Source organism: Trachurus japonicus, chromosome 11, assembly GCF_045865225.1.
Source record: "Trachurus japonicus isolate A0001 chromosome 11, Traja_1.0".
Taxonomy (NCBI): Eukaryota; Metazoa; Chordata; class Actinopteri; order Carangiformes; family Carangidae; genus Trachurus; species Trachurus japonicus.
This window is the reverse complement of record NC_140917.1, coordinates 14,977,748-15,005,613: the sequence shown is the minus strand read 5'-3', so window position 1 is coordinate 15,005,613 and position 27,866 is coordinate 14,977,748. Positions and strand designations below refer to the sequence as shown.

The window sequence follows — 27,866 nt, the reverse complement described above, 5'->3', positions numbered from 1 at the left end:
ATGGGCTTGTGCTGTCAGTTATCTGCCTTTACAAATGTCAAGAGATGTTTGGCTTGTTTTCACATTAATATACAGGGAGAGGTAGTTGCTGCACTTTAGTTACGTCAGACAGTTTTCAGTGCCTGTTATGGTTGGTTTCTTTTTCTTGTATCTTGATTTCTCTTGGTTGCTCTTGTGGCCAGAGAGGTATGCAACACCAAATACTAGGATGATGCCCAGAGAGATGTTTTTTTTTCAACTCTCTTTATTGATTTTCCTCATTTTGAACATAAAACATAACAGACAGTAATACAGACACCCTTTAGTATTTAATAGAGTATCAGTTGTATAATCCTGTACCTGTGTGCACGATTCTCTCTATTTTGATGCTGGAGTTGTCCAGTTCCTTGGCAAAGGCGTGGACGGCCTGCAGCAGGTCGTCACAGGTCTCTGGGTCGATGTAGGTCCTCCGCGTTGGGATCTTAACTGGAATGGAAACAAACCCACAAAAACACACAGACACGTGAGACAGGGAGACTTGTCTTATAATGTATGGTCCTCTGTGTTTGTACAAAGAAACATGCTACAAGCCTAGAGTCCCCAGTATCCACATGATACCAAACAAATAGATAAAAACGCTCTAAATTTCAGATATCATTAAACTGTACGGGCAAATAAATACAGCCAACAACTGTTTTGTATACTACGTCTGTGGCCCCGGCGGTACCCTCTCTCAGCACAAAGCCAAACATTCTTCATGTCTGCTCGGTTTTGTGCTCCACTGAGGCTGCAGTCAGTGGAGAAATTGGTACGTCTGCCTCCTTCAACAAAGACTTTCTCTTTCTCCGTCTCTTTCTCTCTCTGTGATTATTCAACATAAGACCAAAATGTTGTGTCTAGGAAGAAGCCTTTGCTCTTTGATCCACAGACTGAAATCAATACCCGACTTTTACCATTGATGTTGGAGATAGCCGAAACATTTTCTGCCATCAGACTCCACTAAGGAAATATCTCAGTTTGAAATCTTTAGTTATCTGTGGTTATAACAACCCAACATAGCCATAAAACTACTGATTTTACATTCAAACTGCCCAGCATGAGGTTTTTTTTTTTTTTTTGGACACAAAACGCCAGAGTTTATGTATTCATAACTTGTCTAATTCTTCGGTTGTGTTTATTTGACCTTGCGAACTCCAAAGCCAGAGAGGCGAACCCAGATCAAAGGCTCCGACTTCTCAAATCCGACTTTGGGTTTCCTCCACAAGGCTTTAGTTAGATCACAAGGCTCTTGCACCAGGGTTTTTGTCTTGCCTCAAAATGTTATCTCACTAACACACACACACATACACATGCATATATGCAAAATACCAGACACACACACACACACACACACACAAACACAATATAGTCCTCAGTCAGAAACTGGGGCAGGACATAATAGACAGTAAAATGCTGAGGCAGAGGAACCTTAAAGTGCCACTGCACTTGTAGTTGGCTTGCTGCTTTGATGTTAGTGTTAGTTTGGGTAGCAGGCAGCCACGCGGAAAAGTGACAGCTTTAAAACCTCAGCGAGAAAAAAAAATCTAAAAATAAAAGGATTGTATGTCCTCGAATCACAACGTGACGGTTGATAAATAACCTATTAAGTCTAAAAGTGATATACCGTGAGCTACACAGCTTGTTAGCGAACAGCAGCTGTGTGTTTAATATCAGAGAAAATGGTGTTCAGTCATAATAGATGATAGATAGATTTTATTTTTGCTCTGTTCAGTCTACAAATCAAAAAAAGGCTGTAATTACCTTCCCTCATTTCTTTAAAGGACCTCTACAAATCACTACTGTGACATTAATGAGACACAACAATTGGAAATTGACGCTGACATTTAGAACTGCAAGTGGTATTGACCCTGACTGTTTGACTGTGCACAGCAAAACAAAAACACTACACAGCCTCTCAGCGCGCCTCCTGTTTTCTTTATCAACTGCCTGTTGTATTTACCGAGCACTAACAACTAGCAAATAAACTAGCCAGCAGATAGCCAATAACTATTAACCAATCGGGTTTAGTTTTCAATTACATGACCTTTGACCCTTGTTACAACATGGCCACGGCTGATCTTCCTGGAAAATGCTTGGTGGTTTTTCCCAAAAGCTGGGCCCAGGCTCTGAAATGTGATTACAGCTCCAGATCGACCTCAAGGATCCTATACTGGCTGCCTCATAACGGCTTATTGATCCAACACACACACACACACATACACATACACACACACACACACACACATTTGCTTGAGTGTACAAAAACGCACTGTTTGTGCACACACACATACACACACACATAGACAAATAAAGCCAAAAGTCCAATTATGAAGCAAATGAAACCTTTTCTATTCAAGGCCAGGCCTGAGTGGAGGATCGAAGACTCTTTTCTGTCAAATAGGGTTTTCAAACTCACCGTTGTAGCTTAAAAACCAGCTGTACAGTACACACACACACACACACACACACACACACACACACACACACACACACACACACACATGCACAAGAAGGAGCGCTCACATGCCACATAAAATGAACAATATGGGCTGAAAATGGCTGCAAAACGCACGACACACAGGCGTGTTCTCGCTCCATCGACTCTGTGGCTGATTGCTTTCAGGGTTAACTGTGTCGCGGCCATGAGCGATTGAGGGGAAACTGAAGCATGTTCTCACTTGGCTGCATAATCTTCAGCGGACCACAGAGCGAGCAGCCCCGGCCCCAGATATGTTCATCCAAGACAAAGGGCCGCAAACTCTGCATCATCCTTTTTATTTTATTTTTTTTATCTTTTCCTCCATTCATTTCCCCGGACACCTCCTCTCTTTGTCTGTCTCCTACATGCAATCAGCCTCTGGATGTTATCTAGAACTGGTCAATTAACGGAGTCTGTAGATGAGTCTTGATCCTCTCCTCCACCCCCCATTTGCATGTTTCTAGGTCACATACTCTGACATAAAACTAATGTCCTGAGCAGTGTCACTTACGATGAGTCTCTCTCTCTCCGCCAGCTCACCACCACCCTTCACACCCTCCTTTTTCCCTTTACTTTTTTACTCACACACTCATTTATTCACTTATTCTGTCTCTTCACTTGTCCTCCTGTGTTAATAGAAGGATGGGGAATGTGTGTGAAGAGTTTGGTGGTTGAACAGATGGAACGGAACGGGCTTATATGACACTCTCTACCTCACACACTTCCTGTTCCTGGACAAAGGCGGACCTGCAGCACAGTGAGAGCTGGGTCCGCAGAACAGAACAGGAAGTGGACTCAAGAGAGCATGTGTTGATAGAGAGAACAAAAACAGGCGTCTTTGTGCCTGTTTATATGAGTGTCCATGCTCTACTGAGAAAGGTGTGTGTGTTTGAAAAGAAGGCCAAAAATGAGTGTATGTGTGTGTGTTGCGTGCCTGTCATCTGTTGGCATGTCTTTGTTTGGGCAGATTTAATTCCCAGCCGCATGGCTTCGGCTCATTATTCATCAGGCATAGTGCTCCAAACCTCTCCAGAGGGCTCAGCATGCTGGGAGATTAAACAACGCAAATGAGCACGCACACGCACGTACCCACCCCTCCCACGCACAACAACAAACACACACACTCACACACAAACAAGCAAGGATGCATGCACACATACACGCATGCACACACGCAAGGAAATGCGAAAAAAAAAACACATGCATCCACCATATTAGCAAAGCGTTGGCACACTCTCTCGCACAAACGGGGAGAGTTATGTCAAACTACTTCCATTCTGTCACTGCCAAACAAAAAGCCTATTGAGAGCTTTTGCGGGCAGAGTTTAAAAAAAGCTGCATTTACAACCTTGTACGACATCGTACGCAACAACAACAACGTTTAACGCCCTGTTTTGGGAGCGTAATCAGCTGCCGCCGCTGCCTGCCTGTCTTGTTCTGGAGCTTTTACCACCCTCCCCTCTTCCTCTTCCTCCTCCTCCTCCTCCTCCTCCTCCCCTCACGGCTCTGGGTCTTTATCTTTCCCCTCCTCCTGATTTCAATCTCTCCCCATCAAACTCAGCCGCACACACACCACCTAATGGAGTGTGTCAGTGTGCTTGGAGTTGGCTAAGCATGCACTCAGAATTAAGAATTAATGCCGTGGCACTACCTAATGCCTCAGAAGTAATCTGTAATGCACAGGCATGTGTGTGTTCACATGCATTCCAGCACACACTGAATGGGAAAAACAAAGCATTTAGGGATGGTCCCATCCTTGTCTGCAAAGTTTGAACATAACCACACATACACACGTACACACCCCTGTGGTAAAAATAGAGTGATGACCGTTGTCACACTTACACTGGAAGTAAAGTTCCTCGTCTCCCTCTTGAGAAGCTTTGCTGTAGCCGCATTGTCTGCAAAGGGAAACAAAGAGCGGCATCAGACAGTGTTTTTTATCCCAGCTGGCAGTCACAAACAAATACAAGCATCAGACGCTGTTTACGGTTGCAACGTAATAGATTGTATAGAGTGTGCAATAACTGTGAGATGAGAGCGGGGTGAAGGCAAGGAGTATTGATAGTGGAAATGGAAGGGAGACGGAGAGGAGGAATTCACAGAGACCCCTGATGGGATGGCGCTGATGAGCATCAGAAAGATCTGAGGATGAATGAGCAGAAATCCTGCCTGATTTGACTGCGCGAGTCGCAGACACACACTGATCAGCCTGGAATGATACGCTATTGTTGTTTCACCCTGATAGAGATTTTTTTTCTATTTTTTCCGTGAAAGCTATGAGCGCACATACTGTACACACACAACAAGCACACGTACACACAGGCGACTGGACTTTCCACACGTATGTGCACACACGGTTATCTCTCATCCCTCGCCACTGCAGGGGGTCTGGAGAGGAAAGAGCTCTCTATGATCTGACTGCTGATGGCTTTTCGGCTTAGAGGGAAAACTTGGCTCTTTACACTCACACTCGCGCAATCCACAAAACACACACAAACACGCACACACACACTGTAAGTGACAGATTAACAAGTGATGAACAGGCATTCTGGCTGGCCAGCAGCGTGCTGACTTGGATTAGAAACAGGGAGAAAAAAGAAAACAAGAGGGACACGACCAAGGAACCAAACAAAGTATTGATGTTTGAATGGATACTATATCAGAGTTTCTCCTAACAAACAGTTGGAAAATATATTCTGCATACAACCAAGATGTAAAGTATTGTTTAAATTAAACAAGCTCTTATCGTGTGGAGTTTAACACCTGTAGGATGCACATGTGTTTGTTATTTGTAAGTATGATAATCACAAATGGTCATGGAGCCTAATTACAGTGGCTGGTTGTCATGCTTTCAACATGAATAGACATGGCCAGTCTGCCAAAGAAGCTACAATTGCAGCATGTCACTTTACTTGAGGACTAACGACTTCAAGTTGAACAATTCTGTACATTGAAAAGCAATCATGGAGGTATCTATAGACCTGGGCGTGTGTGTGTGTGTGTGTATTTGAGTGAAATATATCTGCTTAGGGAGCCGTGTGTTAATGTGAATGTCAGAACACATCAGCACTTCACACAGAACCAGCAGAAACAGCTGTGAGGGGGTTCACACACAGAGAGCCTGCCAGACTCCACGTTCCAGGTGTGTCTGTTCGCTTCTTTACATGTACAGTATGCACGGCTGAATATTTATGTGTGGCATTTGACGGCGCGTGTATGCATTGAAGGGACTCGCGTGCGTGCGCCTGTCCCCTCGAGTGTTTGCGTGAGGGGGAACGTAACAGAGGGTGCGGACTGACACATCCCTCAGCCCATGTAGCAGCAGGGTCTGAGACAAGGTCAGGGCCCTGTCTGTCAAAACACACCAGCAGACACATGCAGCAACAGCTCCTAAGGGCAGGAGATACCAGACAGGGGAGAGGAGACAAGAATTAATAGATAAGGGAGCAGAGCGGAAAGGGGAGCGAGGGAGAGGGAGGTGTGGACGGAGGGCACGATGGTACCAAAAGAAACAAGATGCAAGAGACGTGGAGGGGGGAAAGGAGAGGCAAGGGAGCAAATGGGCGACATGGAGAGGGGCTGAGGGCAAAGTGGGAGATAAATCACTGAAGAGAAAATGTAAAGGAAGCCAGGAGATGCAGAGGCAGAGGAAGTGACAAGAAAATAAGAGGTTACGGGTAAGAGGATAATTGGGCAGAAGGGTATGCAAGGAAGGAGAAACGGTGGAAGAGGCAAACAGAGCGCAGCCCATAAAGTACATGGTTAGGGGCAGAGGAAGAAGCAAGGGTGGGAGCCAAAGAGTGCCAGATGAGAACGGATGCGACAGATTACAGAAGCAAGGCAGTGATGGAAATCTGCAGCTGAGACGTGGTACCACAGGATGAGTTAAGGGACTGACAAGAGGCAAATGAGCAAAACAGCGAGCAGATGCACAGATGTAACAGATTTAAGGGGGGCGAGTGGAGTGATATGAAGGAAGCAAGGAGACGAGGGGGTAACCAAGCTTTGGAGAAAGGGAATACAGCAGGGGAAGAGGAGGGATAATTGGCAGGGCTGCATGAAGCCAAAGTCCCATGACTTGATACCATTTCCATTACCACTTTTGAAATGTCACAGAAAAATGAAATAGCAGATGCAAAGTAGTTCTTTTTGGTGAATGGTATGAGTTCAGCAGCACCAGTCTCCATCACATTTTAAGTTCATTTGGTATCATGGCAGAGTGAAGCACTGAGGGTATAAAATGGAATTGGGCCAAACAGCTTGACAAGAATGGAAGAGGAAAAAAAAGAGAGAAAGGGTTTTTGGCTTATTATCATTCTCTCGGTATGAGAGAAACTGAGGAAGGAGAAAAGAAACTACAGAAGGAGGGAAGAGATGGCAGGACCACTGAGGAAATGAAAAACGAAAGAAATAAAAAATAAAGATGAAGCAGGGCCATGGAGGAGGAGGAGGAGGAGGAAGAGGGAGGGGAGGAGGAGGGAGGGAGGGAGGGAGGAGTGCAGACATGCCAGTGTACCTGGGCATCAGCTGTGTGAAGGGAGGAAGAGGAGAGAGAAGAGGAGGAGGAGGAGGAAGAGTGGAGAAGGAGGTCGAGAGCAGCACCACACTAGCAGGAGTTACATTGGAGGAGCTCGAGCAGACACTGCTGGGAAGAAAACAAAGGAGGGGAGGGAGGGGAGGGAGGGGGAGGAAGGGGGGATGCCAATGTCAATCCTCACTCCTTGTTTTTATTTCTTTAAAAGATGGTCAATCAACACAAAGTTTGATCTTTCTCTCACTGGAATATGTTGGACGCTGCCAAAAACATTCAAATAAATAAAAATGAAATGAAAGACATAGGTGATGGATTCGGAAAAGAAAAAACAAATCTGCCTTCACCACAAAACATCGGTTCCAATTTCGTAGTTTTGACTAGAATTTTGGACCAAATGGTAAATTTCACACTTCTGAGGGAACCAGATGGCAGAAGGGAGCGTGTGGATGTCAAAACACTGACGATGGTGGCCAAATTCTGTCACTTTCAACTGGGTCTCAGCAAATGTTGATTTTGGCACAAATAGTTTCTTAGTTTTGTCATAAACCGATTTTTCAGAAGCAATGAATGTATAAAAAAATAAGTTCTTCTCCATTGCTTTCTCCATAGCAGCTGTCTTGTTGCTGAAGTTAAAGGACAAATAAATATATAGAATATTACCAACCGTTTCCTTTGAACTGTCATTGGGTATTTTAAGTACATACTATCTATGTAGCATCAGTACAGTTTCATTTACGGTATGTATCATAATCTTTGATAATTGTGTTTCCTTGGTCTGTCAGTGGCTAAATGCTGTCTAAGCTTGGAAAAGTATTGAAATAAATATTTTGTGTTATGTTTGCTATGGCAGTCATCTTTAAATGAGACCATGGAAGGTTAGATAATATCCTGTCAATGTGTAAAATGTTGCCACTGATTTGTACATGAATTCATTACAGCTCACAATGAAATAAAGATTTTAAAGAATCAGCAATAGTAGAAACAGGCAGACAGAATTAGCATTACTCTACTCTCCTCTACTATAGTCATGTGCAGCACATTCACATTTTCGCCCCCTTGCTCGTGTTTTCAGGAGAGAACTTTTGAACAAAAAAAAGGGGCTGGATGTCATGTAAATGAAGCCTATTCACTGCAGACTCTATGCTCTCCATACCTGAATTCTCCTCTAAAATAAAGTGCAGTTATGGAAATAACATGAATAATGGGTGAGAGAGCAGGAAGAGGAGCTGACGGGTAAAGTGAGGCAGAAACGAATTAGGCCAGTGGAGATTTATGTAGGGGCCAAAATACATGGGAAATTAAGGAATTTCATAAAGCCACTTTCACTTTTATCCATAATAAGTTTTATCCATTAGCGTGACTCTCGTTTATAAGATTCATAAAAGTGATACATTTGTTTTCGAATGATTCCTGCTGACTACAGAGGCATATTCCCCTTGCAGCGGAGCAGCTATTCTATTTTTCTCTTTAATCTAAACTACTTTTCTTGCACAAAGGTAAAATATTATGGCTTTAGGTTTAGGTTCAGAATATCAGCAGATTCACACCACCCGTTCACCTGTGACTGATGGAAAATAAATGGCAGCGTATCCCCCAAACTGATACCAGAGCCCTTTAGAATGGCAACTTTCACATTTAATATGGAGGATGGCTGCGTCTGATGGTGGGGGGGCCTTCAGAGACATGAAAGCACTGATCTGTACAAGACACAGGAAACTACACCACTGTGCTCGAGACCTTTTCTCCCGGCCTGCCCGTCTCTCCCTCCCCTCTCATTTTCTCCCCCCTCCTTTCGAATCCCACTCTCTGTCACTGTGTCGCCAAGAGTCAGTGGCCCTATGAAATGACCCTCTGCTTTAATTCCCGCCTCTTCCTTTCTCCTTGATCTCCTCTCCATCTCCTGCTCCGGATAACTTGTAACTCACTCACCAGACATAGACACGCACGCACACGTACGCACACTCAATCATCGAGACACACACATGCATGCTGGTGTGGCCGGTGAAGGGTAAACAATCCCCGCTGCACTGACCAGTCAAGCCTGGGCTTCCTGGAGAATGTCTGGGCAATGCCCTGGAACTCTGGCTCTATCAAACTCTGTCAGGCACCAATGGACTCACGGTGTGTGTGTGTGTGTGTGTGTCTATGTGTGGACACAATGAGATACAGAGTCAAAATAAAGTTTAGGAAGATAGATGGATAGATAGAAAGGAGTATTCATCTCTCCTTTTTGTCCCATAAGTGCATTTTATCCCCTACATCACTCCCACTTAAGATTTTTTCCAATTACAGTGCATCACTGTCATGTGTGGGTGACTCCTGTGGCATCACAAGCGCAACAGTATGGCACCTCAACAACAACAATAACAACACATAGCGTAAGGTATAATGCAACATGAATATTTAATATGGAATCCTGCAGTGGATGTTTGGGTGTTATTTCATCTAAGAGGGAAATGTGTTTTAATATCTCAATAGTGCTGAGAGTGAACTGATTAAGCATTGAGTCAATTGACAGAAAACTAATCAGCAGAAATTCTAACTGATCAACTATTAAGTCGTTTCCAAGCAAAATTTGTTCAAATCTAAAGGATATTGCTTCATAAAAGTTGAATTACACCATTTTTTTTGCTGTTCTTTGATCATAAACTGAACATGTTTGGGTTTTGAACAGTCAGCCTGATCAAAGAAGACATTAAAAACATTACTTAGGACTCCGGTCTATAAAATGTCAGAGCCTCCAGGAGAAAAGACATCTCAGATGAGAGGGGGTGGGATGAGGCAGATGATGAAATGAACCCAAACGAGGGCACAAATCTGAAAGAAAACTGCTTCCAATAAAGACCCAATAATACTAGAAATTGGAACCTGTCGCATCCTGTTGCTGTGTGGGCTGGACAACACATGCTAATGCATCTCACTGTAAGCTGTGTGTGTGTTTGGCGACTTGAGTGCGACAGGAACCAAATGGGTTCAAATTAAAAAAAAAGTTAAAACCAGCCCACACCCACATTTTAGAGCTGCTGACACATACTTTACATTAAAAGTGAGAAATGGAGCCAAATTTTCCTGATGAAGTGGGCCTGAGGACTGCGCAGAGCATCCCAGAGCGTATCCATAAATGGAAATTCGTGCCTTAAGTGTGTGCGACCGCCCGCGTCCGTGCCTTCATGTGTGTGCATTGGGACTCATTTGCATGTGTCTGTGTGAGCAGGCATATCGATGTAACTGAGACCCTGCAGCCTGTAGCCCAGAGCTCGCTGCCTTTGCAAACATGAGAGCATAGTAATTGAGGCATCAAGCCATTCTCTCTTTGTCTCTATGCAAAACATAAAGAGCAAGTTAATGGTCCGGCAGCGATGAACAATGGAGACCACTTGCAATGAACGCAGTGATGGAAATAAAGGAGGGAAAGATAAGCATAATTATTCACTACTGTGCACAAGGGGATGATGCTGCCTTTCCTCAAAGCAGGAATGCATTTAAATACTTATGTGTGTGTGTACATGCATGTGTGTGTTGTGAGAGCAACACATTTTTGCATATTCTGTGTTTTTCTGCTGCAGTGCTGCTGCCTAGACTGTGCTCATCTATTCCTATCTATCCCTTTATACAGTAGGTGACTGACTGACAGCAGCGGCTTGAGGAACTCATTACTGACACCTGATTGGCTCCATCATTGCACTTGTTAGTGTGAATCTGAAATGTACACAGGTAGGGGCACTTGTGGAAAAGGAATGCTTTACTCTATGCAGCAGAAAGGTGGCGCCGATGTAGATCTGTGTGTGTGTATAAGGAAAGCAAGAACGGATGCACATAATCTATGCAAACAAATGCTTCCACACTGAATCTGAAAAGTCTCCCTGGATGGATATCCACTGAACACCAGCCAAATGAAATAGTTAAAAAAAACAATTGTGTTTCTGGCCATGTGTGCATGAGTGTTGATTGCGTGGGAGTAGATATTTGCTCCCTACTCGTTCGCCCGCATGTGTGATGCGGCGTATGGTATGAGTTGTGTGTGCATGTGAGTGGGCGTGTGAGGCGAGCTGGCAGAATATAGAACTGGACAGAAGTCAAAGAGCAAAGTGGTTGGAACAGTGAGCAGAAGTGCACCCCCTCTCCATCCCCCCAACCCACCACCTCGCATTTATCAGCTCGGCTGAATAAAACATCCCAGTAGGTATGTGGAAAATTTACGGACAGTGCAACAAGCAGGACAATAAAACACCATTAAAACGCCTTTAAGTAGAAATACAGAGTGAACTGAGCAGTTGTTCAATTGATTCTTTGACTTTGCAGGACTTTGGTAGCTTAGCATCGTAAAACTTAAACCTACGTGATTCTTGCTGCATAAATAAAAGTGAAAATAGTCAAGCATTGCACTCATCATTTAGTATATTGTCTTTATTTGGACCACTGCCTGCACTGATTTCCTGCACGAGAGCCCAAGTGGTCAAACACGGCTAATGCTAATGCTATCATGTGGCTACCCGGCTGAAATCCTGTTGTCAGCCTACTGTACGCCGATTATAGTAATTCTCTAATTGCTGGAAAACATGCATCAATGTGCACTAATTGCCTGAGACTGTAAAAAAAACTATTTGATGGTTCAGTGATGGTTGCTAAAACCATTTGGAGCATCATTCATTCACTGTAGCAGATACTGGTTTGCTTAAATTAATTTGAAGGATTAAAGACCACAGCACAATTCACGCACTTTGGTTTCACAATGACGCAGTGTTTTCATCAGGGTGAAGAGCCACTCTATTTGAAACAAAGCTTCTTGCAGCAGCCTGAATGCTCAGTTCATCCTAGTACAGAATTGTCTATATTGAACGGACAAGATTGATTTTTTCAATTTTAAAAGCACAGGTTAGAATAAAAAATGAGGTAAGAGCAGCAGTGCGGAGAGTCAGTGTGGTCACCTGTGAGTCTATCAATTTAACATCAACTATCCTTACTCACCTTTAGATCTTTACTGGAAAATGTGGCGTCATTATGAAGTTTCATTATTCACCCTTATTATATAAAGGATAAAAGACTGCTGTTTTACAATTCCCGCTTCTCCATGTGAAAACTAATTAAATAGCAAAGAACTATGAGCTCCCTTCCAAAATAAAAATGATCAAAGGAGGTTTTGACCCTGCTAACGTTTTCCTCCGAGTGCAGACAGCACCATTATCAAGGCGGCTTCTTTATACGCTGGATATGAAATGATGTTTGGGGAGTGAAAGGTGATGGTGTAATTTCAACCATTAGCTCGCCATCATTGCACATTCCTTTCATCGAGGATCTCCTCCTATCACTGGATTACAGTAATCTGGATTAGAATGGAGCGGCGTGTCAGACGGCTGAGTTTGGTGATGGAGTATTTGTGCACATGAGCATGACAGCGTGTGTTTGTGCAGCACGCTAAAGGTATTAAGACAGAATGAGCCACAGGAAGCAGTGAATCAATAATTTGCATGTGTGTTTGACATCTGTGTGTTCATATTTACCTCCTCCAAATGAGCAGACCCACTCCCATGGAGAGCAGCATGATGAGGGCGGCCACCGACACCACCACGATGATCACCACCGGGTTCTGTTCGCTGGACGCCAGGGCCACTGGAAATGACAAGACAGGCTCGTTACTACACACACACACAACGCAGTGCACATATCTTCAATTACAGTGTATTAAGTGTGAACAGAGATCTGGAGATGAGAGCAAATAACAAGGTGAGGGCCTCACAGGATGAATTAATTTGGTTTGAGAGGAGGATAAAGTGACATTTTCCTGTTTTATAAAGTCACAACCTTCACATCATTGATATTCTCACTTCAACCACCAGTATGAGGCTTAAAATCTTCTGCTTCACTAAACTGACTCGAATGAATAAAATAATACGTGCTTGTGCTGTTATAACGCACAATATATTTTTGTTGCTGCTGCTGCTGCTGTTGTTTTTGTTGTTGTAGTAAAACACAATTACAGTCATTGACAAAACCATCTCGCCTTAAGGTCCATTCAGTGGCAGCTGCTGTGGAGCTTTCAAAAATCAGTGATTGTTAGCTCAACAGGTATGAGCTGTAATCTTCAACAAAGAGCATAATTCTAGCAAACTTCCTGTACCTCTGCTGGACAGGTAGAAGGCCGCTAACTTCATTGCCCTCTTGCATCTAAATGTGTCGTGGTGGTTGGTTGTGTCCTCAGATTTACCATGAAAACAGGCGATGAGTGGCTCTGCCCACCGTCGCTAATAGTTTAGCCCACTGATAACTGTAGCCAAGGCTCATAGTTGCAGCGCTGTCTTAATATTAAGGTTGATCATAACGTGTTGTTGAGGTTTTTTTCCTGCCTGCGTTTCGTACACGACCATTAGAGGTAGCTGTGGTGCTGCCATTTAAGAGCATCAGGTCATCTTGCTACTGTATCCTGCGGCAAATAGATAAGTGTAACAAAAAAAACTGAATATGAATAGAAAACTATATAAATAAAAAATGTTTAAAAAAAAGTTACTGAGCAGCTAGACCTCTCACCCTCAAGCAAAAACAAAGAAGCGTGCAACCTCTGTCTGCTCTGAAAGAAAGAAAGAATCTGTGTTGGAGCTAGTGTTGGGCCGACTGTGGAAGTTAGTGGTTGTGCGGGTCAGCTCTCAGGTGAGCTTCTCTGTATAAACGCTGTAAAGATTCTAAATGCTCCGCAAATTCCCTTTTCTGTGTAAATAAAAAGTTCAAACCGAACAATTCGTGCCAGGTGCAAGGTACGAACCGCACAAAAAAACACACACAAAGAGAGTCCCACAACCAGGCCCTGAGGTGGCTCCAGGGACACAGTACAGTATCAAGATGCACAAAGAAGAACCATTTCACAGTTTACTGGTAAAATCTGGAATCTTCACACATAATCTGAGACGCAGTCAAATCCCCTTCACTGTCTCTCCCTATCTCCCTCACACTAGCAACACGCCTTATTGTGTGGGCTGGCCAGGTGCCTGCACAAACCCCCCATCCCAATCTGCCCGGCGGTGCTGAGAGGAGGGGGTGAGGAGAAAGCAGGGAATGTGAGGAGGAGGAGACGGGGGGAAGAAGGAGGAGGCGTAAAACGGCTACTTACACTCGCCAAGTGTCTGCAGCTCCAGGGGAGCGCTGTACGCTCCATAGTCGATAGGCGGCGGCGAGGAAGATGAGGATGACGAAGAGGAGGAGGAGGACGAGGAGGAGGAGGAGGTAGAGGAAGTGGAAGAAGAGGCAGAGGAGGATGAGAGCGGGGAGGAGGAGAGGGACGAGGAGGAGGCCGGCGTGGAGAAGGGGCGGATGAGGAAGACGTATGTGGTGCCAGGTTTGAGGTTGTTGACACTGATCCGCGTGGCGGAGGTCTTCACAGTGGAATAACTCTGATCCTTTTGTTCCTGCGGAGACAGAAAGTGAAGTGAGAGACAGAGAAAACAAAGACGGGGAGAGATCGCAGGAGGAGGAGTGAGACGAGTAGGTGGAATCCATTTGTGAGATGCCTTGTTCATTTCCCAGACACAGTTTATAATGCTGAGGGATGTGTGAGACAATTTTTTTTTTTTTTACAAAATCAAAAGCTTTTGGGGATGTTTTATTTATTAAAAGAGAGAGGAACAGTGCTTCCAATAGTCACACAAAGTTTCCAGGCAAAGTTGAGGAGTTCAAAATCTTTCACCTGTTTTCAATAAACTACTCTCTCTCTCTCACTATGTGCTCTGGAAATCAATAATGAAAAATCCAGACTGTAATAAAAGCTCGGCTCTATTCATTAGAGAGGTCTTTAGAAAATAAATCACCTCTGTTTCTCCCTGTGAGAATGAGATACAGCCTGCACAAGTGGGCACGGTGGGAGCACCGAGCAGGTGACACACACATTACCATAATTACTCCTCTTGTTGTCTGTTTGTTTTTGCCAGTTCATCGCAATCAATTTCCCATCTCTACCCCCATCACCCCCTTTTTTTTTTTCCACGAATAGCCCTTTATCATATCTTAGCATATCTTAACCGTGCATGTCAATAAGATCGCTCCAATTAAAGCCGAGCTGCTTTTATCAGTAACCTGATCTACACGCAACGGTGCAAAGAGGTGATGGTGGTGGTCTGAACACACAGTTAGCCAATTAGCACGGCGATGTTAGAACACAGCCTTACAGAGATGACAGCGTGGGTTTTAACTCATGTTCAGAGTGCAGACTCTGACCTTTCTACTCTACTACATGCAAAAGAAAAGAATGGCATGAGATGGAAATAATGCAGAGACACAGAGAGCCAGCTGCCCCTGTGTGACAGGAGAGACGAGGGGAGGAGGATGGAACAGGAACATGGAGCCTGGTGGGAGTGAAACAGCGGCATCAGTCAGAGATGACATGCTCTAACGTCAAGTTATGAATAAACTGTGAATAAATCCTTATTAATCATCGCCATTATTAGTCATTATTATCATCAACAGTGTGCTGTTTGTTATCATCCAGATTTAAACACGTTTGATTGCCTCATATGTTCAAGTGTTATTGAAGGATTTTTTTTTTAATATCAGCTGGCGCTACAGCATGTGGGCCCGTTTCTGTAAAGGAGAGGGGAGAATATAATAAGCAAAGCTATATTTTATACTTTAATAGGCTCTTTGACAGAGTGTAGCTGTATTGCCTTTTCATTTCATGGCCTTTCAACAACTTGCGCAACTCAGTCTCAGTGATTATCCATCCAGCCCTCACCCTCTCCACGTTCACCTGCCTTTCTCCTGCACCTTGTCTCGCAAAGTAACTTCATTCATTTCTTTCTATCGCCGTTCTCTTGCGAGCATCTTATCATCGAGTCATCTTCCCTCATCTGTCCCTAATACCCTCTCTAACCTTCTCCCTCCCTCAGTTATCAGGCCGGCATCTCATTCTTTGGAAATGTGCTACACCTCTTGTTATCTTCAAGTCTTTCCTCACCCAGCCCTTTTTTTCCCCTAAAGACGTGGGAGTAGAGCGGTAAGGAGCAGGGCTTTGTAAAATACAGTGTAGCATAGAGGAGAGAAGGAGGTGTGAAAATGGGTGAGAAAGTGACATAGCCAAATACAAAGACCTGGTGTTGGCAGAAATTGTGGTGTATGGAAATGGAGAAGCGTGAGCGTGACAGCTGTGGTTTACGTGCATGACAGATTTACTGTGAAGACTATGGCTGTTGACGGGGCGGCCACGATCTGACTAAGTGCTATATTAAATGAGCAAGATAAGCCTGGTGAAATTACAGTGTTTATCCATGAAAGCAGGGGAGAATATAGCAGTAATGTAGACTCAGGTTTATTCATCACAAGCCTTTGAAATGCACTAAAAACTAGACTTTTGAACAATATTTTGATACTTTAAAGTCCAAGGAAAGGATGTAAAATACAGTCAAGAAAACAGGCCTATATTGATGGTGATAGTTTAGTTAAAACAATCTAATTATCATTTCTTGGCTGTTAATTCTAATCTGAATAAACCCTTTTTAATTAGTCTATTAAAATATACATATGAAGCCAAGATTTACCTGAGAATGACTCAGCCTGTAATAGCAGTTGTATAATGCCTTTCTGATTATTAATAGAAGGTCTGCATCAAAGACGGAGGAGGCAGGGAGGGTCTAATGAAAGAAAATTTTAGTCTTTGAATTTTTCTGTATGAAAATGAAGCTTAATGTGCAGTAAACAGCCCAATGCTTTCAGCTTGCCGTCCCTTTATAATTAATGTTCCTGTGTGGAAGCAAGTAAGAAAGTGAACCTGATGCTGGAGGCAAATGTTTCTCCATCTTAAGCTTATATTAAAACAGGGGCAGTTCTTATGTTTTATCAGTATTTTCAGGAATAAGACAGCCAGGAGGAAGGTTTGGTAGACAGATGTTATCAAAACTTTAAGATGGATTTGGTTGATGAAGACGTGAACACACTGAAAACTCTGAGATGAATATATGTTGAGGTCTGTGATGAAGATGTTACAGCGGATTTACCTTCTCATAATATTTGACCTCATACTCGGTGCGGCTGCTGTTGGGGTAGGCGGGCTCCCTCCACACCAGCGTTATGCTCTTCTGCTCGATCTTCTCTGCTCGCAGCTCGCTGATCAGAGATGGCGCTATGGGGGAAGGAGACAGGGAGGAAGAAGAAGAGAAGGAGAACAAGGGATGAGTTCGGAGACTTCAGGATCATTCATTATTAATAAAACAGCTTCACAAGTTTTCTCAGGGACATCAGAAACCGTCTTCACTCTCCCTGATTTCCAGTTTTTGCACAGAGTTTGACTGCGCAGGCAAAGGTCAAGGGGGGAGGATATGATACAGCCAATTCTCTTATGAGGTGGATCAGAAAACAGGCAGTGGTATATATATATACGGTATATCTCAGATGTGAAGAGAGCGAGCAAAAAGAAATGTGTAAAAACAGATATTTGGAGAGAAGAGCAGGTAGGACAGAGGCAACAGATTAATTATTGAACCAGGCGTGTCAGAGAAAACAGCTTCATTGTGCTCAAACTCCCCATGAATGGAAACTCTGGGTACGCTTCTTTGAGTGTGTGGCATTGAGCAGCGGCCGGGTCGGTACACTGGGACTGACAGTTAGATCAATACAGATATGGATTGACTGACAAGTCGGTATCGACAGCAGACTAACGGATGGAGACGTTCGTAATCCGAGTCTCTCAATTAAAACAGACTCGTGAACTTTTTCTGACTCAATCCAGTGGAGCTGCAGTGAAATTCATCCTCACACATATTTCATCTGTTATCGATCGCGGCAGACTAGAAAACCGAAGATGACTTATCTGCACGGAGCTTCTTTTTTTTTCCCCCACACAGTTTCAGAGGCAGTGTGACGGCAGTCAGTCGCTCACAAGCAAACAATTTCATTACCGGGGAGAAACCGGTTCTTTGTTTCCTCTGTCAACAAATGACAGGCGACACGTATGATAATCAGCATGCACCACCCACTCTTGCTTAAGTGCTAATTATTCCACGGTTAACGAAGTCGCAGAAATGGGTTGTCACTCAGGAATAGGAAGGAAAATAAAGGGGTGCAGTTAGCTTAGTCAAAAGGGCTTTCTGTTTGGGAGGAGCGCTGCCATTAAGGCCATTAGGTTCAGGTTTAGTGGCACGCCATGTGGAAGGGGTGTTCACTGTCATCTTTCGTCTACTTGATAATTATTGCTGTTACTTCAACATCCTCCTTTCACACAGACACGAGGTCCCATTTCCAGGGTTTTTGGGAGTTTTTCCTCAGTCGATGTGAGAGTCTAAAGACAGAGGATGTTGTTATGATGCCATGTAAAGGCCTTTGAGACAAACTTGCCATGTTCACCCCACCTTCACTCACCACTCGTCAGCTGACCGCTCCTCTTTCACTTCCTGCGCTCCTCCTTCCTGACCCCTAACCATCACTTCATCTCTCTCTGGGATGAAAGCAGCAAAACTGATGAAGATGTTCTGCCTGTCACATTGAACTGAAACTACGTGAGCACAAAAATGCTACACACACGCACACGCGCATAAAGCATCGGTGCAGCTCCTTCAGCCATCCTCTCAAACAACAGGATAATAAAGTCATTTTAGGCAGCAGATCAAAGACAACGCTCCACACACACTGTCTGTACCTCTCTCTCCCCCTCTCTCTCTCTCTCACTGTCCATCTCCATCTGTCTGTTTTTTGAAGTCTGAAAACACAGGTATTATCCATTATTCATGGTGACTTCTGTGACTTTTTACATCATAGAGAAAAGATGGGTGTGTAGTTGCGTGTCTGCATGAAGGTGTGTGTGTAATTATCTGACAGACTCTGTACAGTAGGAAAGTAAAATAATAATGTGAAATCTGACATTATTTTTGATTTAAAAATGTAATTTAAAAATTCAGTTTGTTATCATTTCCATTTAGGCTCAGTGAGATTTAGGAAAGACACATGTAGCATTCAATAAATTCCCATAAATGATTATATAAAGTTAGCACAATAATAAAATTATCCATACAATATGAGTGGTTGCATAACTGTGAAACAACTACGAAAAACTTAAATTAACATTTGAAGTGAAATGGTGCCAGTTAGTGGCACTTTAAAGGTACAGGTGCGAGGCATCACATCCATTCTGATGAATATTCCTACATCGTGTGAATGCAACATGATGTACAGATGCAGGCACAGTGGGGGAGAGTAGCTGTGCAAATGAAAGGCTCTGAAGAAGAAGGACAGACGCTAATGAAGAGTATACAGCAATGTAAACAAACAGGCAAGGGGGATTTTTCTTAATGATTAATGAATCTGTTCAGCCACATACTGTATATACAAATGTAGAGGAAACAGACTGCAGTCTAGCTCATTAGAAAACAAAGGAATCACTCCCACAGCGCTTTGAGAGCAAGAAGAAAGTAAAGTGTGAGGTGTGCAGGTGAGACTGGCAGGTGGTTAAAGACAAACCCCAACAAGCAAAAGGTGGAAAGAGTGAGACGACAGTTAGGAGTGAGAGGAACAGGTTGGAACAGACACGCCCCTTTTTTCTCAAAGCCCCTGCCGCCTTAACACAAAGAGAACCTCAGTCTAACGCAGTGTCAACCTGCTCTCACCCATCTACAACTGCAGGCTGTTGTTTGCTATTCTTTCCTTTCTTGTGTGCTGAATTATGCATAATACCGACGCCTGCCTGCGAACTCCGGATCACATCACAGCTCGAGCTGACACACAGAAGCAGGTGCGCGCCGTTTTCTCTACCAATACACGCAGGGCTCTGATAGAAAAGTTAAAACAGTGGTCAAAGTGGTGCTTCCACCTCTGCAGCTGCAAAACAGTTGGCGCCAAACTTCGCAATAACTGAGTTATAGTTTCTACACCCTGTGTAACACCTGGAAGAGGCAGCCTCTTTCCTTTGTGGCTTTTAAAATATGTTTTAATGGGATGTGTTCACTGGAATTTGAATTTGCTGAGGTGCTGCTGCTGCTGCTGTTTGTGTTATAATACCTACTGTACCATCATCTAAATGTCTTCTATAGGAACAGAGAGTCACATGGAATTATTATCTTTAACCTTCCTCTTGTGTTCGGGTCACCAGTGACCCGTTTTCAGGTTTAAATGCATTAAAGTACCACATAAGAGTTAAAACTGAAATCATAAGTGCAAAACCAACCTTTTCATGGATAAGGAAACCTAACAACGCAACCAAGAGATGAGAAACAAATGGAATGATAAATAATTGCACAAGACTCAACACAAGAGATGGTAGCAGAAAACTGACAAGAGGAAGGTTAAATTGAAGATAAGGGGTATACTGACAAAAAAGACCCAGGGGCCCATTCCAAAAAATATTAAAAACCAATGTTTTCTTGGATAAGGAAGCTTAACAATGTAACCAAGAGAAGAAAAACATTTTTTTTAGTGTTCTTTTACAGCTGATTTAAAACACGGGTCAAAACTGACCCTAACACCATAGATGGTAGCAGGAAGCTAACACAAGATGAAGGTTAATCATTATCTTTAATTTTTCATCAGTTTTTTTTTGTTTTTTTTGCTACCCTTATACTTTTCTCTCACAGATTTTGCACTTCAACATTGTAAATTTCAATATCATTCATGCATCTGTATGCAGAATATGGAGCAATGGTTTGCTAAGCAAGTACAATAGTTTCCCAAACATATGTGAAGCTGCTCACGCTTGCAGGCATAAGTGCAGATACTGTACGCCTACAACCTCAACACACAAACACATGAGTGCATGGCAGCAAACAGTGGGTAGTGTTGGGTTTGGCTCTGTATTTGAGAGGAGGAAATCAATGCTGACAGCCATCTGAAATGGCTTTTGCACTCACACATGTGCACACACATACACACACAATTGCACAATGATTTTCACAAGTGATATAGAGGAGGTGATGGCCTTGTGGGCAATAAGCCTCTCCGGCTGTGCGCTGGAAGTACACAGCAGATGTTTTCAAAGCCTCATCATACAGCAGAAATCACACGGCGGACACACCGATAGGCACTCGTCACAGAGACATACATCTCAGGATAAGATCTCGAATGAAAGTTTTCGCAGCACACATACACCAATCACCGATACAGATAATGGTCTATAAAACTTCAAAGAGATACCATGATGAGAGCGAAAAGTGAGGTTTCAGGAAGTGTAATAGATGGAGTTTGGCTCAAAATGGCAAACAGGCAGCACACAGCTGTTCCTCTGAGTGATTAAACTTCCATAGGCCGTGAGCACAAGCCTGCGCCCGTGTATCATTTAGGTTTCATAGATTCAGATTTCTCCTCTGCTTATCAGTTTTGTTGAATCTGAGCTGTGCATGCATTTCAACCCGTGAGAAAAAAAAAGAATCAAGATAAGTAGGAAGAAATACACTTCTTTCATTTTTTTGTAGATTTAACTTGTCAGAACTTTTAGGTTGCAAGATAAAGAAATGCATAAATATTATTGTACAACAAGAGATTTCCGTATCTCTTTTTGGTTATAAAGCAGGTTTAGATTCTGCATTCATACTGTGAAAGTATCAAAGTTTCAGTCAAAAAATGCACACAGCATTGAGAAGATTTTTGGTTCTTCAAATACATCTTATCAGTATCAATACTTCCAATAAAACAGTGCAAGGATGTAAAATATGGGACCTTCACGTGTTTCCTGTAACGGTTTACTCTTCAAAGTCCTGGAGGCATTGCACCATATTGTAAACCCTGTACTTGTGCACCGGTGCATGAATAACTATACTGATGCAGACCGTAGCACAGGTGGTCTTCACTTGCCCTCAGCAACGAAAAGGCTGAGTTAAGCATGTTTCTTAACAAATCTATAGGCACTTCTTATAAGTTCCAGTTCAGACCCGACTTTCTTGATGCCGCAGCTCCGCGCTCAGGTCTCTATGTCAGGTAGATCTATGAATAGATTTTGGCACAAAATGGCAGCCACTGCTGTAGGCGCTTGCATCCCTGTGTACAGAGGCAGCTGAGGTGCAACTGGCATCTCTGTTTCGTTATCAAAGGAGACAGGCAGAGGAGCTGCTCTCCCCGGGGGCGACAGCACAAGCATGGCTGAACATCCTACAGTCATTCTGACTTCTTTTTTTCTCCTCCTCCATTTCCTCCTACTCCTCCTCCTCCTCCTCCTCCTCTTCCTCACTTCCATGACTCTCTCTCTATCCTCTCAATCTCCTTATCTCTCCATTTCCCAACACAGCTCCGTCTCTCGGGGGAATCCACTGTTCCCCACAGGCCTGTTTGTGCCTCTGCTGAGATGACATCCATCTTGCCAGGAGGGGGGTTGTCATTGTTCTACTTCTTACCACGTGCGCAACTTTAGACGCTCCTGTGCTGTGTGCCTATGCATATTAAACCAGTGCAAGTGACTGTGTGTGTGTGTGTGTGTGTGTGTGTGTGTGTGTGTGTGTGTGTGTTCAGAATGAAAAGACGACGCAGAGCTATATGGTAACGGCAAATAAATGATCGAGAGATGGGGAGTATCTGTCAGGCCTGCTCATGTTCAAAGGGTTAACAGGAATCAAGTGCTCCGTTCCCTCTGGGCACAACACCCCCGGCTTCTACCTGGAGTTGAACTGATTTATGTGACTGACAGCAGAGGAGTGGGAACATTTAGTTTCCTCTGGTTTGGCTATTCCTGGGGCTTTTTACACACCTACTGCCACAAGCATTTCTGTCAATGGCTCCAAAATCCCAGAGGAGAATGTATTCAGATGTGCATGTCTATAATAAAGTCATTAAAGTTTCAAAGGGCAAGTAGGGTGGCGCTGGTTTTCACTTTAAAGTAACCTGTGTCTACAAGGTAAAAGCTTTGATCAGTGAAAAATATAAAAAGCTTATCAAAAGATGAATAATGTTCCAGTGAATTTACTGCAGTTTAACAATCCCTCCGACAGACACTTGACTGATTGAACCCAGAATTTGATGCTTGCACACTTTTCAAGTATCATTTGTGTGAAGAAACGGTGATGAATCAGACGCTGACCTTAAACCAATGCATTCAGTGCGGTGACTAAATGAAAAGCAGACACGGAGCAGGTTTCGAGCAGCTCTTTGATGTAAGTAAAAATAAAAAGACACAACGTTACACAATCACAAGCTGCCGCAATGAAATCACTGACAATTGAAAGCAATCTCACCTCAGATTTGACCAAGAAAATGAAATCTAACACACATTTAATGGAATAATGCAACATAATGGAGCGGACAATGGAGCAGAAATGGACTATTATAAGATAAGAAGGCATTTGATTACGGCTTTTTATAATATTTTTGCAGAAAAGCAGACACTGTTATCATTTAGCTATTAACACTAAATCGCTGTAAGACCTGAAAAACTCTGTGGTGGCTGAGCTGGCATGTTTAAATCACTTTATTTGACTATAGGTGATTGTTAAGTGCAGTCATGTGATTGTTTCTGAATCTAAGATGTTATTTTCAAACCAGGTCTCGCCATCTTGCAACAGGTATTTCTGATGTTCATTAGTGGCTTTTATCATCCATAGCAGTGGAGCGCTATCTGGCAACCTGCCCCCATCCTAGCAGCATCTAACCACCTGTATGCTTCATCCTAAAAACATAAACACAATTAGGAAGCAAAGGAAAAAAACAACAGAGGGAGAGAACGAGAAGAAGAAATGATCAAAGATCCAGCCTTATAGAGACGAGGTGAGCAGATGCCGTCAGAGACAGGTATCATCTGTAATTGTTATCGTTCATATCAGTGTAGGAAGAAAAGGGGAGGAGTTGTCTTGTGTAACACACATCCACAGTCACACACACACATTTGTATATTTTTGTCGGTGAGGGGGAGATGTGGTCCAAGGTAGACACCTGCTTAGGGCACATTTCAATCTAAAGTACAAAATGATACGTTACTTGATCCACCCAATGGTGTGTGCGTGTTTGTCTGAGCATGTGTGTGTGTGTGTGTGTGTGTGTGTGTGTGTGTGTGTGTAAAACAGAAGAAAGTCTCAGTGAAGGCCTGATTAAATGTGTCAGCCAGTAGGTGGGTGGAGAGAAAAGGCCAGAACAGCGAGCGAGCAAGTGAGCAGGACAAAGAGAATCTCCCTGTACGGTGTTATTCAGATGGTCCTGATCAAAAAATATATATAGCTGTGCACAAAACAAGAGCTGAACACAAGCCTGCAGTGAAACACTGAAGCATTTTCACACCCTAATGATGCAGAAACACATGCAACCTGTGTGTGCCTTTGATCTGATTACAAAATAATCTTAGGAAAACAGGAATACAAGGACCTGTTGTATATGTTAAAAAACAACCTCCCATTACCTCTTGGCTCAACCTTTACTGAGCTTACAAATCTGTCAAAACTGGCATCTCACACTCCCACCAGGGAAGAGCGACTGGGGCCGACTTGCTTAAACTGCTCTTGACAGCTGCACACTGACTGATTCTGAGCACTCTTTGGGCCCAGTGTGCTTCGGCCTAAAGGCAGAGGGATGGTCTGATCACGGCATGTCTCTTAAGCCAGACAGCCTCCAACACATAAAAACAAAAATAACGCACAGACACACACACACACACAAACGCACGGTGGCTGACCTACGCTGGCTGCAGGTGAGGTTGGCTAAGAAGGTGAAGAAATCTCTCTCTCTCTCTCTGCTCTGACAGACTTGCAATGAGAGAAAATGCATGCACACACACACACACACACACACACACTCACGTACTGTATACATCCACTTTCCTTTACTGCTGACACAGTTCAAGTGCAGTCAAAATGCTGAGAGAATGGGCCGATTGCATGGAGTGTTTACTGTAAGAGGGGATAAAGTAGAGGAGAATAACGGTGTCAGTTTTATGTGTGTCTATACTTTATGTTTGTTTTTAAGGTAATTGTTTGAAAATTAGGTAAAAGGGGAACATTAAATAAAAAATGTGTGTGTGTTCTTTAAGAGATCGATACGCTGTCATCCATACAGACTTCAGCATCTCTACCCAGCTCTCACTCTCTGTCCCACACACACACACAGAATCACACAGCAGGGCCTCGCAAGCCTCCCCTCCTCTGCCCTCCCCTCCCCTCCAGCAGAAGAAGGAACAAAAAAAAACAAAGAAGGTGTGCACACACAAACACCAACCTCTCTTTCTCAGATTCAGATTAGATGAAGAACTCTGTAGGTAAGGCGCAGAAAAGAACAATTTTTGAAGTTTAAACTTTGTGTTTCCACCTGTTTCTCTTCCCTCCTGAGGGGAGGCAAAAGATGTGCATCAAAGACAACCCTCCCCCCCTAAGCCCTGTATAATACTCTGATTATGAGGATAACATTGTGTTTGCCACCAACCACCTCCACTCTTTGTTTTTGCTCCTAAGTGAACACTACAATTCCCCGCACAACAAGAAACAGCCTGTAAATCCACATACAGAGCACACACACTAAAGACCCGGGAGTGCCTCTTCATAGACTCCAATTATAAGCCAAGAGGTAGGCAATTAAAATTTCCATCACAGGGTGACAAAGCGTCTTAAGTGGCTGGGCTATACTCCTGAAAAGTAGCTTGATGACTCTATTCATTTGGTGCCTGCTGAAGCCTCACCTTCCCATCACTTCTAATTAAGGAGGCAAAAAGGATCCAAACGCCTCCATGCAGAGGGCTGGAGGTGGGGACGAGTGCAGAGAAGGTGAAGAGGTGTGAAAGAAAAAAAAATAGGCTATTGGAAACTAAATGACAAAGTGGTGGTTTTGTACTTTCACAGTTGAGAAGCACTCATTCAGTGATGGAGGAAAAAAACATCAGCCGACAGTTTTTCTGTCACAATGCAAGGTGGGGTGTGTGTGATCCCAAATTAATTCAGGCTTAAACTCATAAATATTCAAAGAGTCAAAGTGAAACGTGCGCTCAGGAGTCAATCAGGAGGTTCTTCGTGAAAAATCGTGAGGTGCAGGATCGAGAGGCAGCGACGACTCCGGCTGCCTCACTTCTCATCTTCCTCCCGTCACTCACATTTACATTATATCACATTAAAGGGCCACTCCAGTGATTTTACACATGATGGAGCACTGTGAAACCCTAATTTAAAAAAAAGATAATGATAAGTGAACAGATATCAAATAATAGTCTCAGACTAGTTGTGCTGTTCTTGTTTCTTTAGACCGTACTTGCCTCAACACATTCTCTCACATTTCGGATTTACAGCTTTCTTATATTCCTCCTCTATACATCCTGCACTGCAATCTCAACTTTTCTTTTTTGCTTTCTCACTGCTCATATTTCAGTTCCCTTTCTATTTCCTCCCCCTTTCATCTCTATACCTTTACATCTCCCTCTCATCTCCTGACTCCTATTCACACGCAAGCACTTGTAAATAGCAGACTGCTTATTCAGTTCCCCCACATATTTGATTTGTTTGAAGCACCAGACAACTCCAGATATAGTAGTTCACAGAAGAAAAAAACTTTTCACAGTATGCCCATCATTTCTGAGGAAATCCAAGTACTTTTTTTTTGCTTCTGCTCTTCACCCCTGTGCCTCCCTTCCTCTGCACCCACAAGGCATTCAGCTCATAATGTTACACCGCTCACCTCTCCCCATCCCTCCACTTCTATATTCATTCCTCTCTTCTCTCCTCCCTTTCTTCCTCCATCTCTCAGACCCATGTAACTCCATGGGGACTAGCCATCTAAAGCCCGGCCAGTAATCCTCTCAGGATATTGAAATGCCAATCCTTCCTCCTCCCTGACCCGCACCTCCACCCCGTCTCTACAGCCGTCCTGCATCCCTCTCTTCTTCCCTGCCTCAGCTAAAGGGCTTTGGATGGACCACTGGGGGCCGAGGCATTCAACCCAAATGTGTTTCGATCTCACACACACACACACACACACACACACACACACATATATATATGTATATGCGTGCACACATCCACACAGCCACTCACAAAAATGCACTATATGGAACAATGCTGAGGCAAGATGTCATTATCGTGTCCTTTCTTGCACGTACACAAATCAAGCATGAAGCAATGCACAGAGCGTATGGCATGCAAGCATGGGGGAGCACAGACATGAAAGTGCTGTCACACACACACACACACATGGCCTAGTGCACCCAGAGCACACACACACACACACACACACACACACACACACACACACACACACAAACATATATATATGCATCCATAATCCACAGCTGGATAAGGGGCCCCATGAGCCCTGGGCAAAACTGATCCCCCATTTACCCAGCCCATACCCCATTTCCTCACGCGATTCCAGCCATGTTTCATATCCCCCACTCCCTCTTCCCTTTTATCCATCCACCCATCCTTGACACACCATGCAAACCTCCCTCCTTCCCCTTGGTGGCCTGGAGAATCCTGATAAAGCCCCATCTGTTTGGGAGAAATCCACTCCCGCACTGTGCATGTGCAAGCATTCAACTGCAGAGACTTTTAAAGAATTTAATTTGTATTTGGTTTTTAATGGAAGGTATTAATGTCACCAGATTTAAAATGCCGGTTCAGATGCTTCTTATACTCCACTAAGAGAGAAAATTGTACTGTGTGCATACATGTTAATTGACCGCTTGTATGTCTTTGTGTGTGGTTGGGGTATTTGGCCATAAAACAGCGCCCGATACAGCACCCTTTCTCCCTGAACTCATACTGTGCCCTTAAATCCTCAGGCGTTCTCGGCCCTCAGCTGGCAGCTAAACCATACCACCCGCTGCTAACAAGCTTACCGTGCCCAGGAAAACAAATACGCTACAGTAGGAGAAGACAGGAATGAGGGGGAAGGGGAGGGAGGGGGGTAGCTGTAGAGAGGATAGAAAGAAGCAGAGAGGTGAGGAAGAAGAGGGCAGCAGTGATTATGTCAAGGCAGGTGGCG

General features: G+C 43.7%; 1 protein-coding gene across 2 annotated transcripts in view; it reads right to left on the bottom strand.

Moving 5' to 3' along the window:
- The window catches only part of epha10 (EPH receptor A10), a 145,896-nt gene that overhangs the window by 14,463 nt on the left and 103,567 nt on the right, over positions 1 to 27,866 (bottom strand). The window contains exons 6-11 of one of the 2 annotated variants that reach the window (XM_085791200.1): positions 17,006 to 17,130; positions 14,134 to 14,428; positions 12,533 to 12,641; positions 7,014 to 7,142; positions 4,340 to 4,395; positions 340 to 465 (exon numbers count right to left, since the gene is read on the bottom strand). In XM_085791200.1, the coding sequence (XP_085647326.1) occupies positions 340 to 465; positions 4,340 to 4,395; positions 7,014 to 7,142; positions 12,533 to 12,641; positions 14,134 to 14,428; positions 17,006 to 17,130 (840 nt within the window). The remainder of the gene's footprint in view (positions 1 to 339; positions 466 to 4,339; positions 4,396 to 7,013; positions 7,143 to 12,532; positions 12,642 to 14,133; positions 14,429 to 17,005; positions 17,131 to 27,866) is intronic. The other variant, XM_085791201.1, reaches the window with a different exon arrangement.